Raw genomic sequence first — 16,623 nt, forward strand, 5'->3', positions numbered from 1 at the left:
TTCTTCCCATTCCCGTTGAGGGCTAGAGCCAGCATGCCTGGTACGGGGTGGGGGTTCCACTGTCCCTGCCTGGGCATGGCTTGGGCTGGCTCACCTCGTGCCTACTTTAACTGAACAGGAGATTTGCTTCTTTTCTTTTTCAGTCTGCAGAATTCTTCGAAATGCTGGAAAAAATGCAGGTGAGCAGCAGCAGCATGCCAGTAACGCAGGACGTTCCCCCCCAGCAGAGAGGCCGCAAGGACAGAGATCCCACAGCACCTTGTACATTTAATGTGCTGGGAGGCCTTGTACGATCCTAACAGGTTTTGAATTGTCGCTGAAGTCCCCAGCGTTGCGTGAGCCCTGCTGAGAGCGGGCACAGCAGGCGCTTCCCAGCTCAAACTGCGCAGACGAGAGCTGCGCAGAAATGCCCCAGCGCGCGGGGGGAAAGCAGTGGTTTCAGCAGCATCTTCCTCCGAGGTTATTCCGCATCGCCCTGAGCAGTTTTGCAAAAGGAGGTTTAGGGGCACACGCTCCGAGATGCGGTCCTGTGTCAAGCACTGTCTCAGTACCCCTTGGGTCAGGGCAAGGCATTCCCTTGTCCCACACTAAAACACATCAGGATCTGCCCGAGGAGGAGGATCAGGGTACCAGGGTGTCCCCTGGCATGTGCCTTGTCCCTGCAGGAGGGGCACGGGCAGGCGGTGCTTGCCCCCGATGCCGGGACGCACGGTGCGCCCCCAGCACGGCACGGGTGACTGCGAGCAAGGTTTGCGGTCCCTGAGCTCCTGCCTGGGACAGACACTGTGAGAGAGCCGGGGCTGCCGCCCTGCCACACGTCAGGGCTGTTGTCCCTGCTCCGCAGGAAGGCAGCGCAGGGATTTCCTTTAGGAGCCCATCCCGGAGAAATGAAGATGAAGCTGGAGTGGGACATGGAGCATGTTGTGTTTGGTGCTGTGTTGGCACCTGGGAAAAGCTAGTCCTTGCCTCACATTTAGACGTTTTCAGTGTGGTGTCGCTGTGTCCCAGGTCTTGTCCTACCCCTACCCCATCCCCATCCCCATCCCCCATTTTCGCTGTGTTGCAATGGGGTCTATCCTGGCACACCGGCAGCTCTGCCCGGCTCGTCCCAGGCAGAAACCCCCACCTTTCATGCCACTCGTGTTAGAGTAATTTCCATGTAGCAAAATACCCTTGTGGTTTTCTCTGTGTTGTTGAAAACATCTTAATTATTCGATCTATTCGTTTTGTACCAAACAGGCACCAAAACTTGAAGAACAGAGGACTGGAAGCCAAAAACATAAGGTTGGTTGAATTTTGTTTCTTGCATGGATCTCTTCAAGTGTCCCCCTCTTATCTCAGGGCTTTAATGTGTATTTTCAAAGACAGTCACTCAAAGGACCAAAAAGGATTTAAATGTTATCTAAAAACAAGGTACTGATTGAATTGCAAAGTTGAGAGGGAAGGTGGTGCCTGTAAATCCCTGATCCAGCTTTATGTCCAAACCTGTGTATTTCAGCAGCGAGCTGTGTAAAATGGTTGGGATCTGCCACAGAGCCGAGAAGCTTACAGCAATAGCGGAGACCCCTTTGGAAAAGGACTTACCCAGCTGCAGTGCTTTCCCACAGCCCCAGAGCAGGGAGGGATCCCTGCGCCGTGTCCTGGGGGCTCAGCTGGGCTGGCACGGGGCTGGTGCTGGTGCTGGTCCACCAGCTGTGGGCAGCGCGGTGGTACCGCGCCTGGGGCTTGTGCCCATCGCTGTGCACGGCAGCCTTGCCCGACACGAGCATCGCTCTCCGTTACTGCCTGGCGTACGGGGCATGGCGTGGGGACGGGAGGGACCAGTGCAGCAGGCGGCTGGAAGCGCTCCCCGGGTTGGATGTGCAAGGCTGTGGTCTTAAGGGATGGCTGGTGGGGAACAGATGGTCATACGTGGTGTTTTGATTCCTTTTTCCAGGAAGACTACATCCCGTACCCCAGCATCGATGAGGTGGGTGCTCTGGACCACCCTGAATGCCTTCAGGCGAATGCCTTTCCAAAATTGCCAATAACAGGGGAATTGGCAGAGAGCCTGTATCTGAGAGGAGCTGCACAAAGCACGTTCCCCCTCCCCATCTTTGCGGCTGATGCTTTTCCTCAGTAGCACGTGCCCTCTTCTAGGAGAGAGAGGAGAGGTTTTAGAGAGGGGCTGAATTTGCCCCCCAGGTGCCAGGGCTGGGGGCAGCGGTGGGGCAGGACACGGGGCGACGAGCCCCTGCACCCCACATCTGCGCCCTGGTCCTGCCTGACCCTGCACGGGCGTGTGTCTCTGCAGATCCTAGAGAAGGGCAGCCCGTACCCGCTGATCATCCTGCCCCAGTTTGGGGGATACTGGATCGAAGACCCGGAAAACCTTGGCACGCCCACCTCGTCCGACAGCAGCATCTGCGAGGAGGAGGAGGAGAACCTCAGCCCCAGCACCTACGGCTACAAGCTGGAGTGCAAAGGAGAGGCCAGAGCCTACAGGAAGCATTTCCTGGGGAAGGTGGGTGCCCCTGCCGCAGGGGACGAGCAGTTGCCTGAAAATTGCACCACCCCCCCAAGAAAAAAAGAAATTCTAAAACTGTGAGCAAAATGGGCAAATTTTGCAACTTCCCTCTTTGCAAGGAGAGGAGGGGACTGGCGGGTTCCCAGCCGTGGCAGCGATGGCCATGCACGGAGCCTTCGCCCCCGGCCCCCGTGGCCGACAGGGCCCCCCCAGGACACCGGGTGAGCTCGCTGGCTCTGAGCCTGCCCCGTCTGCGGGGAGCCGGGGCTCGGCCGGACTCGGGGAGCCCGGCGTGGCAGCCGCCTGCCCGCCCTCTTGCTCACAGTCTTGTAATCCTCTTTCTCCCTCTGAACCAAACTGAGGGCAGAGTGCTAAAGTCCACGGGTAGAGGGATTAAAGCCCTGGTTCCGGCGAGGAGGGGGTGCGAGTGTGTCCCCCCGAGGGGCGGGAAGGTGTCGGGGTGGCAGGTGAGCCCTCTGCTCCCGGCCAGAGCGGGGGGCAGCGTCCTTGCCATCATCGAGCTGCCTCCCTCACCGCTAATGCACTGTTTTCTATTTTTAGGATCATTTAAATTTTTATTGTACGGCCAGCAGCCTCGGCAATCTGATCCTTTCTATTAAGTGTGAGGAGGCAGATGGCACGGAATATTTAAGGATTATACTCAGGTATGGGGAAAAAAAAAAAAAAAAGCTTTGTTTAACAAAACATTTTCTCTCTGGGAGTCCCTTGTTTTGTTTCTACTGTAAATGCTAGAGCCACACTGGCAGCACGCAGGCTGTCGCCCACGGAGGGGCTCGGGGTGGGATGGGAAGCAGTGGCATCGTCCTTTTGCTCTTTCTGCGCTGGGACTGCCTCACCCCTGATAACGAACATGAGACTTTGATCCATTGCTAAGCCTGCTGAAACTGAGTGTAAACCTCGCTGTGACACGGGCTAATACCAGTCACATCTATCGCCATCCCTCTGTAAGCTGACAAGACCCAGCGTGTCTGAACCGTTGTGTCATTTCCCTCCAAACTATGAATATTTTAAGAGCTGCAGAGATGAGAAGACAAATTGAGCCTTTGCTTACTAACCAGGCCCAACAAATTCAGCAGAACATCTTTTCCCGACAGCCGGTGGAGCATCGCTGCGTGCACGCCGCAGGGCTGGTGAGCGGGGGGCTGCAGCCGCTGTCTCTTTGCCTTAGATGCTCCCTGATGTCTGCTCGTTTCTTTTTCTTTGCTAGGTCCAAAGTGAAGACGTTGCATGAAAGGATCCCCCTGGCAGGATTTAGCAAGCTCCCTAGTATCCCTCAGATTGCAAAGGTAAAATGCCAAGCTGGGCGGGGATACCTGCGGCAAAGCGCACACCGCTGCACGTTGGGCAGCGTTGGGCGATGTTGGGCGGTGTTGGGCGGCAGTGCCTGGCCTTTTGGGTCCAGGGGTGCTTGGCGGGTGGTGGTACGCGCTGGCCCCGCTGTTGGTGTCCTGCTGATCCCGGGCAGGTGACTGGTTGATACCTGGGGGAAGAGGTGAGGAAGTGGCAGCACCTTTGACCTATGGAGAGACCTGGGACTTGTCTTGCTGCAGTCTCAGTCGGGTACCAGCCAGGCCACGGGGCATCCCAATGAGAGGATGCGAAGAGAGGAGCTCCTGCAATCGGAGGCTGGATTTGGCTCCTTTATAGGACATTCACAGCCTTGCCGTGGAGTTTTGGCAGAACAAGGGTGTCTGCTCCGTGCGCCCGGGGACCCAGCACTGACTGCTCTTTCCCCTTGCCTGCAGGCTTTCTGCGACGACGCCTCCGGGCTGAAGTTTAACCCGGTTCTGTACCCCAAGGTGAGGTAACTTACCCCAAGTCGGTTGCGTATTTCACAGAGAAGGTCAGATAGAGTTAATTCTCCCCTTTTCTCCAAGATCAGATGGCTACTTTGATATAAAGCATGGATATTTGTACTGCATCTTTCTAGCTCTCTACCTTTGTACCTGCCTGCAAAGGGGCTGTGAGCAGTGCACTGGTGGCATGCCGTGCGTGCATCCGGGCAGCAGGTTGGCTAATGGCCATCCGATGGCATGTGTGTGCCACCGTCTTGTTCTGTCAACTGGCCACCAAGGACTGATGGCACTTTGGTATTGATCTGCCCTCAGATTATGGGGAAGGAAGGAAAGGAGACTGCCTGTGGGGTGTAAAACCAACCTGGATCGTGGTTTGATGCCTTAAGGTTTGCTTGAAACCCAGTGAGATGGGTTGAGCCTGCGCTCGAGAAGCTGTGCAGGAAGAGCTGCAGAGGCGGGTGGGTCACTGCGGGGGACGGAGTGTTTTTTATCCGGGTGGCTGTCCCCACTCGTGATGTACTGGGACTGACTCATTACCCGCTCCAGCATCGCTTCTCCTCCTGTGTGCTCTTGTGCTGCCATAGAGACCCACTCTTGGGAAGTTACAAAGCAAATCCATCATTTTCAAGTACCTTTTATGTGGGAGACCTTTTCTGCGGCAGGCAGAGCAGTCAGTTATAAGGCAGTTTCACCACCCTTTGATGTAGCCAGGGTCAAACCAATTTCATTCATCCCTTGTCATTATTGATGTTGCTATCAAACCCTTGTCTGGAAGTTTGAGAACAGCCGATGCCCAGCTGGGGAAGACGAACGTCTCTGACAGGGTCCCCACAGAGCGAGGCTGGGACTGTGGGGCTGGGGTGCTGCGAGAACTGCCGTTATCTGCACCCAAAGGGCCCCAAACTTCCCCCAGAAAACCTGCGAGAGGTCGGGGCTCCCCGCACCCCCCTGCCATGCCTGGGCGCTGGGGCCGCAGCTCGTGCCCACCCGAAGCCCGTGGGCATCCAGGTGGATTGTCGGTGGCGGAGGCTGCAGGGACACTGATAGCCAAAACCAGGGCCACTGTTGAACACTTTTGTCTGATTTATGTGGAAATTTGGCTTCTGCCCCCTTCCCGCTCCCTTGGGTGCTGCCCCGCCATTGCCGTACCCCATTGCAGCTCCGGCAGGCTCTTCCCCGCTGCCCGCCATGAGGAGCCGTGCCGCAGGCAATGATGAGCGCACCAAGCGGAGCTGTGAGCCCGGCCAGAGGCGTCCGCCGAACAGCGTTTGCTCTTCTGGACGTCGCGTTTTGAACTACCAAATGAAATAATTCGTATTCTGTTTTGCTGCAGGCGTCCCAGATGATAGTGTCTTATGATGAACATGAGGTCAACAACACGTTCAAGTTCGGTGTGATCTATCAGAAGTTCAGGCAGGTGAGTAATCCCCGGGCTGTTCTCGTGCAGCACATCCCCGCTTGCCAGAGCTCTGTGTTTCACGAGTGTGGGACCCCTGAAGCTGAAATTCGGCCCTGCAGTTAATTCTGTCACGCGCAACACGTTGTGTTACTGGGCATCCTCACTAATAATGCACTTCTTATTGCTCGGATGTTTCCCTGACTCATTAAAAAATGATATGACTGAAAAAGTTCAGTATGGAAATCAGCCCACAAGCTGCTGTAGGGAAAAGTGGATGCGAAAATGGATTTTAGCAGGCTTGATATTTTAATCAGATATATGTTTAGACAGTGAAACAGTTACATTTGTCTTGGAGGACTGTGGGCTATGAAGACACGCGTTTGCTGAAAACGCTGTCGTTAGCCGAGGGACTCCGGATGGGGAGCGCGGAGGCAGCCGAGTCTTATAACTCACCAAAGATTATTCTGACAGGCACTCTAATTATCTTTATGTATTTCATTTTATCTTGGATGGAGTAACTCATGCAAGACCATAATTAAGGTCTCATTGTTTTGAAATATAGCACACAAGGGATGATTAAGACTTGGATTTTCCAATGAAGGATTCATTTGCGTTTTGGTATTGACTGTACGTTATCCTAAGGTCCCTTGCCTTTGGTCAGAAGTGGCTCTCAGCAGATTTACCTTTGGGTGCCTTGGTGGCTGAGCGGGCTGTGACCGGCCCACGGCCGGTGCTGGTGGCCGAGTGCGGTGGTGGCCCCGGGGGGGTCCCGCATGGGGCAGGAGGTGGCGGGAGACAGGCAGGGAGAGGTGGCCTGAGCAGAAATCACTGTCAGAGCTGGGGCGGGACGGGTTGCTTTCTCTGTTGCTGTGGCACTTTTGCTGATAGCATGGTTTGATTTTACGAAGATGCTCAGAGCAGGGTGACAAGCAGAAGGCGCGTTTCTAAGGGACCTTTCACTTTAGTGGTGTCCGTGGTCGCTGCGTCCATAGCACCCATGGTGCGACAGGGGAGTGGTGCTGGGGGGTCCCTGAGGACGCAGGGCTGTCCCAGTGCGTGGTGGCCTCCGGGGACGGTGGCTTTGGTCGCACTCAGCTCAGGCAGCACGGGGGCCTCTGTGGCTCTGTCTGACCGACGCCGCGGTGACGGAGCCATGGCCAGACCCTTCTCCTTTCCCAGGAGCCAGCTCGGCAGGCGCTGCCCAGCCCCGGTGGGCTGGCTGCTACAAACAGGCAGGGCTGGGGCTCTCAAAAGATGCGCCCTGTGTTTTGTAGACCCAAGAGGAGGAGTTGTTTGGCAATAACGAAGAGAGCGTTGCTTTCAAGAACTTCTTAAGTTTTCTGGGAGACACCATAACACTCCAGGACTTCAAAGGGTAAGCTAAATAAAAGGAATGATTTTACAAACACATTTAACGAGAGACCATGTCATATGTAAAAATATCTACTCTGCGTGAACAGAAGTCATCTCACTCATGAGCGGGATGTACAGAGCAGAAGCAAATATAGCTTTGGCTTGTTTTTCAAAGCTGGGGGAGTTTTCAAAAAAAATTGGAGCTGCCAAGAGAGAAAAACTTCCTTTTCTGCAGTTTTGAGGTTGTGAGAAAATCTGGCTATAGATGAAAGGAACTTCATGTGGAAATGTGCCCCGTCCGGTGGTGCGGGCGCAGCTACGGTGCGGGCACAGACCCCCCGCTGCCGGCGAAGGCCGTGGGCTGGCAGGCGCGAGCAGCCCGCCGCAGCAGCGCTCGGCACCGCTGGTCCCGTGGCTGGCGCCCATGGCTGCGGTCAGCTCTGGCCCACCGGCACGGCTCTGCCGCACACCCTGAATTTCAGACCGGTGACAGCGATGCTTAGTTACAATACATGACGCGTGGTTTGTTCTTTCCCATTTGCTCGCTACTAGATAAAGATAAATGAGCTGGTTTGTTCTATCACCCTGTCCCCTGACAGCCGCCGGCGGTCTCTGCTAAGCTTTCAATTAATATTTCTTCATTTCTCCCCGACTTTCCCTTCGTCTCCAGTTTTCGAGGAGGTCTGGATGTCAGCCACGGGCAGACGGGAGCAGAGTCCGTGTACACGGTGTTCAGGGACAGGGAGATAATGTTTCACGTGTCTACAAAGCTGCCTTTTACCGAAGGAGATACACAACAAGTAAGAGAGATGAGCTTCCTCGCGCAGAAGCATCTGAGCCGGGACGCGCTGGCGCTGCCCTGCCCAGTGCCGCCAGCCGCCGAGCCCCAGCGCCGCGGCATCCTCGTGCGGCGGCGCGGACAGTGGCCACATGGGCTCCCCGGCGTGCGGCAGCTGCTGCGCCCGGAGCTGATGTTTGCTCCGGAGGGAGCAGAGCCGCCTGGCTTTACTGACCAAATATTTTCCCTTTCTGCTTAGCTCCAGAGGAAGAGGCACATTGGCAATGACATTGTGGCAATTATCTTCCAAGAAGAGAACACGCCGTTTGTCCCAGACATGATCGCCTCCAACTTCTTGCACGCCTACATCGTTGTGCAGGTGGAAAACCCCGAGGCAGATAACACGACGTACAAGGTGAGGGGAATCTCAGCTTGCACGTGCTGATTTTTGCTTCGGCATCTCAGGCTGAGGTCTGGAGGCAGCTGCCCAGCGGCTGCCCTGCCCCTGTGCTCGGTGATACAACCAGTATTATACCTAACTGGAATAGGGGTGTGTATATTAAACATGCATATGTATACACACACAAATATTTATCTATGCACTATTACATAGTGCGTGTATACATACATATGTGTATAAAATATACACATGTATAATAGCATGCTCATTTCCTAAAGACTTTTGATTCTACTCAGTATTTGAATAAGCCTCAGAACAGCTCATACCCATCTAACACATCACTCAAGTGCAGATAGCATAAAACCCTGTTATCTCCCTGTTTTCTATGAAGAGATCCAGCAAGACATAATTTTTCAAACTGAAAGCCCGTTGCTTAGAGCCACAAATGAAGAGAATTCGTAGGAAGTAAATGTAAAAAGCTGTGCATGGTTAACCCTCTCACGAAAGCAGGAGCGATGACTGATGAGAGCTGGGGAGCAGCGGTCTCTCCGGCAGGGCGAGGGCTCTGGGATGCTCCTTGGCTCTCAGGCGCTGGGGCACCTTGGCTGGGCTGGACTGGGCTGAGCTGGGGAGAGCATCACCCACCCCACGCCTGCTGACCTCCAGGAGAGAAATGTCTGTGCTGGGGGCTGCCCTGCTGCGCCCGCGGGAATAAAGTTTCTCTTGGCTCCGCAGGTGTCCGTCACGGCCCGGGAAGACGTGCCCTCCTTCGGCCCGCCCCTGCCGAGCCCGCCAGTATTTCAGAAAGTAAGAGATGAGATGGGAAGCATGTTCCAAGCCATAAAAAAAAATCTATGTGTATGTCTGAGATGTCTGAGCATGCCTGCTTAGGGAAAACATGACTTCTGGAATTTATATTCATTTATTTTGATTCCTAGTGAGGCCCATGGGGTTTATGGTAGGGCGGGAGGCTGTGCACCATCACGCAGCGTAACCTGTACAAGGTGGCAGCTGCGTCTCTGCTGCCGGGGCACCCGTGTCGGTGCGAGGGTGATGGCCAGTGCAGGAGGGCACCCTGAGCCCATATGGGGTTTTCCGCCAATGCCCCCACATCTGGAGGGGGCTGGAGGATGCTGTGAGCTTGGGTTTTGGGTTGGTACAGCTCCGGTACCAGAGATAGGCAGAGTCTTTGGCTGGTGTTTTCCACCTTGCCTCTCTCCCCCCAGAGCCCCGAGTTCCGGGAGTTCCTGCTGACGAAGCTCATCAATGCCGAGAACGCCTGCTGCAAGTCGGACAAGTTTGCGAAGCTGGAGGTAACGCTGCCCACCCGTCCCTGCCCGGCACCGCGGCGGGCACAGGGAGGCTCTCGGCGTTCCTCCTCAAAGCCGTGTTTCCCCAGCTGAGCTGGGTCAGAGCTTGCAGGAACGAGGGATCGAAGCGTGCACGTGTCTCAGCGCACTTGATGGCCACGGGGTCCTGTGGGGCCGCTGGTGCCCGCGGCGGGGGGATGAGCCGGCTGTCCCGCAGGTCGGCGCCGCTGCCCCCTCCCTTGGGGCCCCCGCTGAGCCTGTTCTCGCTCCCCCAGGACCGGACACGGGCCGCCTTGTTGGACAACCTTCACGACGAGCTCCACGGGCACACGCAGACCATGCTGGGCCTGGGGCCTGAGGAGGACAAACTGGAGAACGGGGGTCACGGAGGCTTTCTGGAGTCTTTCAAGGTAAACCCCTGTCCCTTGCCAACAGTAGAGTTCAAATGCAGCCCGGGCTGGCAAAGCACATTTTAGTGGAAGATGCGGATGAGTGGTGTTGGGGGACGAGAGGTGTCCCTTGAGAGCAGGGCGGCTGGAGGAGGTAGGAGCTCACCACCACCGGTGCCTGCTAAGCCAGTGGACACCCGAGCTGGTCCTGGCAGGAGCAGGCGCAGGCTGACACGGTTGTGGTGTTGGCATGTGCCACCATCGGGGTGGCCTCTCCAGAGCCCCGGAACACCCCTCTCCTGCCGGCGTGCTCTGGCATTCACCGTGTCTCCAGAGGGGCCTCGGGCCAGGGCCAGCACCCCGGCATGGCCTGTGCCTGTGGTTGGGTCTGCTGCTGCAGGGCAAGTCCTGCTCGTGTCCCCGCGCTGCTGGCGGCCCCGCTGTGCCACCTTGGCTGCGGCATGGGGCTGGGGGGGGAGGATGCCTGGGGCTGGCTGCCATGGCAAGCAGGTGGGAGGTGGTTGTCACGGGTTAAATGGGAGACACAGTGAGAGGGGCTGGATGTGGAGAGGGGAAAAGGTGCTGGGTGCGTGCTGGGGGGGATTGGGGGTGTAAGGGGAGAGAAGGGAGAGTGGGTTGGCAGAAAAGGGGGGAGGAGAAAAAGAAATGAGATAAAATGATGTGGATGAAACCGAGCAACGGTTGGAGGTAGGGACAATGACCAGCTGGGCAGCAGGGGACGTCCCTCGAAATGGAGGGGCAGCACTTGAGTCTCGGGGGATGAGCTGTTGCCAGAAGTCTCTGGTGAGGCTCCCCTGCGACAGCGATGGGGAGGCGGCTGGAAGGGCTGGCACGTGTAAATCCGGGCTGCGCTCACGGGTGGGTGCTCGACAGAGCCCCTGGGCCAGGGCACCGTGTCCCTGCTGCAGGTGACGTCTGTGGCTGTGCTTTGGCCTGTGCAGCTCCCCCACGCCTCTCCCCATCCCGCTCCTGGCATGTCGGCTCTGCCGGGCCAAGGCCGTTTTAGCTGCATCTGCAGCGGGGATGGGTGCTGGTGCGGGGTGGCCATCACTGTCCCAGGCGAGGGAGCTGCCCTGGCTGCGGCTGTACGGAGACGACAACTGCAGCTACCTCATAGGCACAGTTTTCTCTATGGTGTAGAAAAACAGGCGCTGGTGGGAGATGGGGTCACCTCATCCTGCACCCGACGGCTGCAGAGGAGGGGTGAGCAGCTCCCTGGCCCCCACTGTGGGCGTGGGTGGAGGCTCAGGTGTGCCCTGTTTAGGTACAAGATGTGTTGCAGAAATTGAGATGCTGGGCAGTCACATCACAGTGTTTCACTTCAGGGTGTGAGATGCTGATGTTAAATAATCACTTTTTTGCATGCTTTTTGTGTATGAGAAAGTGGACTTTGCTCTCTTGGCGTTGCAGGGTGTGCCGGGGCAGGTGGTGAGTTCCGTGGTCCAGGCTGGGCTGCGTTTGCCCGGCCGCCTCAGGACCGCGCTGCTGGCCTGCATCCTAGCTTATGTCCTCCACCGCGCGCTGTCAGAGTGAACGGGGGAGAGGAGAGATGGTAAATAAGAGGGCTGGGAGGGGGCAAGAGCTGGTCCCCATGGTTTCTTTTTGCCCGGTGCCTCACACCCACGACCCACCCCGCAGCCCCTTCCTCCCCGGCTGTGCGATGTGGGGAGCGGCCGCTCAGAGGAAAGTGGAGCTTGTTTCTGCTGGGCTTTGAGTAAGCGAGAGGGATGCCTTCACCTCCCCGCCGCGGGGAGAGGCGCCGCTGGCCAGCCCCTCTGGGAGGGGGTGTCAGGGTGCCCTGCAGAGCTCCGCAGCCTCGGCAGCCCCGGGCAGGAGCCTTCCTGCCTGCATGGCACGAGCGCCCGCCGGCGCTGCTGGCAGCAAAGCAAGCAACCGGTTACTTTTATTTGCAAACACTGTCAAATTTTGTATGAATTGCTGACCCTAATAAATCAGGTCTGATGGACTCTTGCTTGGTGTTTGTTACTGGATGGGCAGGAGGGGACAGTGAGGGGCTGTCAGGGCGGCCACGGTCCCCAGCATGGGCTGGGGCTTGGTGAGAGCTCGGGGCTGCGGCTCCTGCCTAGCCTGGTGCAGGTCTGCCTGCAGCTCAGTAACCCCTGGAGCCAGCAGAAAAGTGATGCCTGTGCACCATCGATACGGTGCCAGGTACCTCCAGAAATCTGGCCCTTGATGGCTTGTTTCCTCCAAAATCTCTTTACCTTGAGCTTGGGATTCAAGGGGCTGGAGGAGAGGTAGCCATGGCACGGCGGCTCGCGCAGCAGCAATTCAAAGGGAATAGCTGCGAAGAACAACTTTCCTGTAATTGGCACACTGGCATCACAGTCCAGTTTGGGCTCCCGTTACTATGGTGACTACAGTAATTAAAATATGGGAATGGAATTTTTTTTAACTTGTGCATTTCACTGCTGCTTTTCATAGCCTGTGCCAGACTTTCAAAAGATCTCGTGGTCGTATTTGTAAGTGCCTGGGACAATGACTGAGAGAAGACTTTAAAAATAGCTCAGGTCCCGTTTAAGCACCCAGATGAGTGTTTGGATCTGCAGAAGGTCTCTGCCCCTGGTATGCGCAGCTCTGTTTGCAACCGTTTGAGTCAAAACAGGTCACAGCAGTCCTCTTCCCCTGCTTGTGCCACCGATGTTCGCAGAGCCCGGCCGTTGGCCCTTTCCCGGGGGACGTGGAGATCTCCGCGGGGGCTGTGAGTCCCGTCGTGTCCAGACCTGGCGCGGCACATCTCCAGACTCTGCCGCGGAGGCAGGTTGGACTCGGCACCTCTGCTCCGTGCCCGGGCGAGGTGCGTCCTGCTGTGGGCATCCCTCAGCGTGCGGAGCTCCGGCGGTGCTCCAGCTCTCCGGGGCAGCCAGAGGGAACAAAGGCACAAGGCCTTGCGCTGGGCATCTCGTTCCCGTAAAACCCAGCCTGTGCCAAAACGGACATGGATGTTTCAGGGCAGCTGGGAGCAGGCTGTGCTTTGCTGAGCGAGCGAGGTGCCTAAGGCTGTGTGGGAAACACAGCCCTCAGCCTGCCCACGAGCGCTTTGGCCAAGGGGTTGGGTTGCAGGAGGAGTTTGGCGGTTGTGGTCATTGGTTTGCTGCATCCAGCAGTGGGGATGCAGCAGGAGAAGCCGTGCTGGGCTGCAGCGCTGGCACCGAGCACGGCAGGCCTGAGCGCGGGTGGGCTCTCAGCTGGAAACTGCGCCCGGACTCAGTGATGTGGCCCAGGCGAGGGCGGTCCGGAGGAAAGTGTGCCCGGAGCTCTGAAAAGCAGGGCCGATGTGAAAAGAGTGAGGGAAGGGGGCTGCTTGGTCTGGAGAAATGAAGACCAAAGGGAGCTGGGAGAGTCTGTGACCATGCTGCGACTGCTGGGGGGACGATGCTGCGCATCTCACCTGTGGGTCTGTTACAGGGATGGCTGGACCAAGCCAGCAGCAGAGGAGGTTCAGGCTAAACATATTTTTCAAGCATAAGCATGCTGCAGAAGTACTTTTTTGAAGAAGCTGTGAAGCCTCCAGCTCTGGAGGTGTTTCGGGGCAGGCTGGGGAGATCCGTCAGTGCACAGGGGAGGTGCAGGCAGCAGGCAGGGCAGGAGCCTCCTCGCAGGATCCGTCCTCTCCAGGTCCAGGGAGAATTGTGGCAGGGTGTGTGCATCCAAACACTGGCTTACGACTCTGGTCACCGCGTTCTTGCTGAGGGGTTTGGGAGCTCGGCCAGGCACCGGGCAGGAGGCAGGGCTCTGGGGCTTACGTCTGCTGCTCCTGCTCCCATAGCTGCGGTCCTTGGCCCTCACACCCGGCATCATGGGGGCAGTGGGAGGAAAACCCGACCTGGCCTTGGCTGTGCGGCTCCCCGCGGGGTGGCTACTCCTTGGGCTGCGCAGAGCAATGGCTGCTGCTGCTACTCGTGGGGTGGTTGTTGGTGTGTGCCGGCTCTCGGCAGGGAGGACCAAGCAGGTCATGCTTTGGTGTGTGTGTGGGGGACCTCGGGCTGGGGAGGGCATTTGGGGTTGCCGTCCCGCAGGGTGGTGATGACCTGCTGTCCCCTGTCCCCTCTGGCCGCAGAGAGCCATCCGGGTGCGCAGCCACTCCATGGAGACGATGGTGGGCAGCCAGAAGAAGCACCACAGCAGCGGCATCCCGGGCAGCCTCAGCGGGGGCATCGCACACAACAGCGGCGAGGTGACCAAAACCACCTTCTCGGTGAGCATGGCCACGCATCCCTCTGTCCTGCTGTCTCTCTGTCCGTCCCTCCCTCCCCAGCCTGGCAGGGCACTGCGCTGACGTAGTCCGGCAGTCCCCTGTGCAGGCAGTGAACGTAAGGGCGAGGAGAAGTCTGAGCAGAGCGTGATTTTATGAGTGCTGTGTTCAGGTTGGGTTTGTTTTGTGGAAGAACCGAAGATTAGCTTCCTGGGGTTTTCAGCCCCAAAGTACAAAGGAGATATAAAAGAAATCCTGGCATTACGCGTTGTCTAGATGCGCAGGCTGAGAATTGCAGGCAGCAATTGTAGGTCTTACGAGCTTCTAGGAAGGAGCTTTGCTCTCCAACCTGGACTGTTCTGTGCTTTCAGCCCCCTGTACCAGCAGCTGCCACCAAGAACCAGTCCAGGAGCCCCATCAAGCGCCGTTCGGGGCTGTTCCCTCGCCTGCACACGGGGTCTGAGAGCCAGGCGGAGAGCAGGACAAGGTGGTAAGTTTGACATCGCCCTGGTCGCTAAGGTTAAAAGCCCCTGTTGCGTGTTAAACAGTGGAGAAGCTGTTGGTGGGTGCTGGAGACCTTGCCTGGGGAGCAGCCTCCCCTTTCCACACAAGCCAGCAACGAGAGCTGCTTTTGCCATGTTCAAGGGAATGGTACCTTGGATCCCTTCCCTCTGTTTTAAACCGAAGCGGTGGTATCCAGAGAGCATCTGTTACTCTTAACAGTTTAGCATTTGGTGTTAGGGAGTATAATTTGACCATTCTTTTTAAGTCTCTTGTGTAACTCGTGCAACCTGTCTCTTTGTGCCCTCAGCGACAGTGTTTCTGGAGCCCAAAAGACATCAGATTTGGGACATTCTTCTCAAGAGATGAAATCTGAGACCTCATCCAACCCCAGCTCCCCTGAAATATGCCCCAACAAAGACAGGTGAGCCTGGAGGAGCCCTCTCCTCCTCCGGCCGGAGCTCAAGTCACCCTCTAGCTGACAGACCATCAGGGACTTTGTCAAACAAAACTGTCTCTAGGTTTTACTATAAATAAGTTTGATATTAAGGGAGGAAAAAAAAGATTCTGGTGATTCATGAGCACAGCTCCTTTATGGTCTGAAAATAGCCGTCTTTAAAAACCGGAAGAGCAAAGAGCAGTATGTGGCAGAAGTTGCCCAAACCCTCGCGGCATGGGAGCTGGGGAGGCCCATGGTGCCCGTCCCGCCCTGCCACCCGGGAGTCAGCCTGACCCGTGGGTTTCTGCTGGTGGCACCCACCAGCTGCTTTATCCCATGCTCTTGGAAAGGGTTATTTACAGAAGCACCCAGCTAGGTTTGTCCCTGCGGCAGCTGCTTTGCTCTGGGGGTGCGCGGGAGGGTCTGTCCCCACCATCACAGCCCGAAGGACACGGCTTCCCGAGTGAATCACGTGCTCTCCGTTTTGTTTCGCCTCTCTTCCTAGGCCATTTATTAAGCTGAAAGAGAACGGGAGGTCAAACATCTCCCGTTCCTCCTCGAGCACCAGCAGCTTCAGCAGCACAGCGGGGGAGAGCGAGACCCTGGAGGAGTATGACAGCGTGGTAGGCACCAAACCTGCCCCGCGCTGCGCTCGGGCTCGGACCCCGCAGCTCCATGCGGCCCTTGGCTTCCTGCTGCCTCCGGACCCTCGGGGGGTCTCTGCGTGGGGGGAAGTGTCCTGCAGCCCCCCCGGGTGCCTCCTTCCCACTGACGTGGAGGGGTTTAATCCCATCCCCAGGTGTGGGGAGGAGGAGGAGGGTCGAGGTGCCCGATGGGGCACCCCAGTGAGCCTTGGAGTGTGCTGGGACAGCGCTCGGCACACCTGGGCTGGGAGATTGCTCCGTCAGGACGAGCTCTCCCGCAAGCGGGCACACCATGGGGCTCTGATGAGCAGGGATGTAACGAGGCATCAGTGGGGCGCGGGGAGAAAAGCTGGCTGCACGAGAGCGAGCTGTGTCCCGGTCTCTCCCCATGCAGGGAAGCCAGCCGTCCACAGCGTCACCGTTCAAGCAGGACGTGTTTGTCTACAGCGCCTCGCCCGGCAGCGAGAGCCCGAGCGTGGGGGCCGCGGCCACCCCCGTGATCATGAGCAGGAGCCCCACAGGTGGGTCGCGGGAGGGCTGGGGGGAGGCACCAGCTCTGCTTCGCCCCTGGAAGCCCCCGGGGTCCTGCAGCGGCAGGTTGGGATGGGGTCTGTGGCTCTGGGATGGAGAAGCCCCCTCCCCAGCCTCTCCTGGGCTGCAGGCGGCTGCCAGAGGTGACGGGGCGAAGCAGTGGCCATGCTCGCCCTGGCAGGACGGGCATCCCACGGGGTGCGGGGCAAGCCTTTGCTCCTCCTGAAACCCCGGTCCTGACGGGGCTCTTCTGGAGAGGCGTCCCCGTGTGCTTTATTTCTGTATTTCCCTGGGGAATTTGTTTCCCTTCTAAATTGGAGCA

The 16,623-nt window shown here is 57.5% G+C and overlaps 1 protein-coding gene across 14 annotated transcripts in view; it reads left to right on the plus strand.

Moving 5' to 3' along the window:
* The window catches only part of RAP1GAP2 (RAP1 GTPase activating protein 2), an 84,133-nt gene that overhangs the window by 61,262 nt on the left and 6,248 nt on the right, over nucleotides 1-16,623 (plus strand). For 11 of the 14 annotated variants that reach the window (XM_087751578.1, XM_087751571.1, XM_087751572.1 and 8 more), the window contains 19 exons: nucleotides 144-179; nucleotides 1,240-1,284; nucleotides 1,937-1,969; nucleotides 2,294-2,503; nucleotides 3,068-3,171; nucleotides 3,735-3,813; nucleotides 4,273-4,326; nucleotides 5,657-5,740; nucleotides 6,997-7,097; nucleotides 7,746-7,875; nucleotides 8,113-8,268; nucleotides 8,989-9,060; nucleotides 9,480-9,566; nucleotides 9,839-9,973; nucleotides 14,052-14,189; nucleotides 14,558-14,676; nucleotides 14,998-15,111; nucleotides 15,632-15,749; nucleotides 16,165-16,291. In XM_087751578.1, the coding sequence (XP_087607704.1) occupies nucleotides 144-179; nucleotides 1,240-1,284; nucleotides 1,937-1,969; nucleotides 2,294-2,503; nucleotides 3,068-3,171; nucleotides 3,735-3,813; nucleotides 4,273-4,326; nucleotides 5,657-5,740; nucleotides 6,997-7,097; nucleotides 7,746-7,875; nucleotides 8,113-8,268; nucleotides 8,989-9,060; nucleotides 9,480-9,566; nucleotides 9,839-9,973; nucleotides 14,052-14,189; nucleotides 14,558-14,676; nucleotides 14,998-15,111; nucleotides 15,632-15,749; nucleotides 16,165-16,291 (1,942 nt within the window). The remainder of the gene's footprint in view (nucleotides 1-143; nucleotides 180-1,239; nucleotides 1,285-1,936; nucleotides 1,970-2,293; nucleotides 2,504-3,067; nucleotides 3,172-3,734; nucleotides 3,814-4,272; nucleotides 4,327-5,656; nucleotides 5,741-6,996; nucleotides 7,098-7,745; nucleotides 7,876-8,112; nucleotides 8,269-8,988; nucleotides 9,061-9,479; nucleotides 9,567-9,838; nucleotides 9,974-14,051; nucleotides 14,190-14,557; nucleotides 14,677-14,997; nucleotides 15,112-15,631; nucleotides 15,750-16,164; nucleotides 16,292-16,623) is intronic. The other 3 variants (XM_087751573.1, XM_087751577.1, XM_087751584.1) reach the window with 1 other exon arrangement.

Source organism: Nipponia nippon, unplaced genomic scaffold (genome assembly GCF_047370975.1).
Source record: "Nipponia nippon isolate SJK-2023a ecotype South Korea unplaced genomic scaffold, ASM4737097v1 scaffold_15, whole genome shotgun sequence".
NCBI classification, from domain to species: Eukaryota; Metazoa; Chordata; class Aves; order Pelecaniformes; family Threskiornithidae; genus Nipponia; species Nipponia nippon.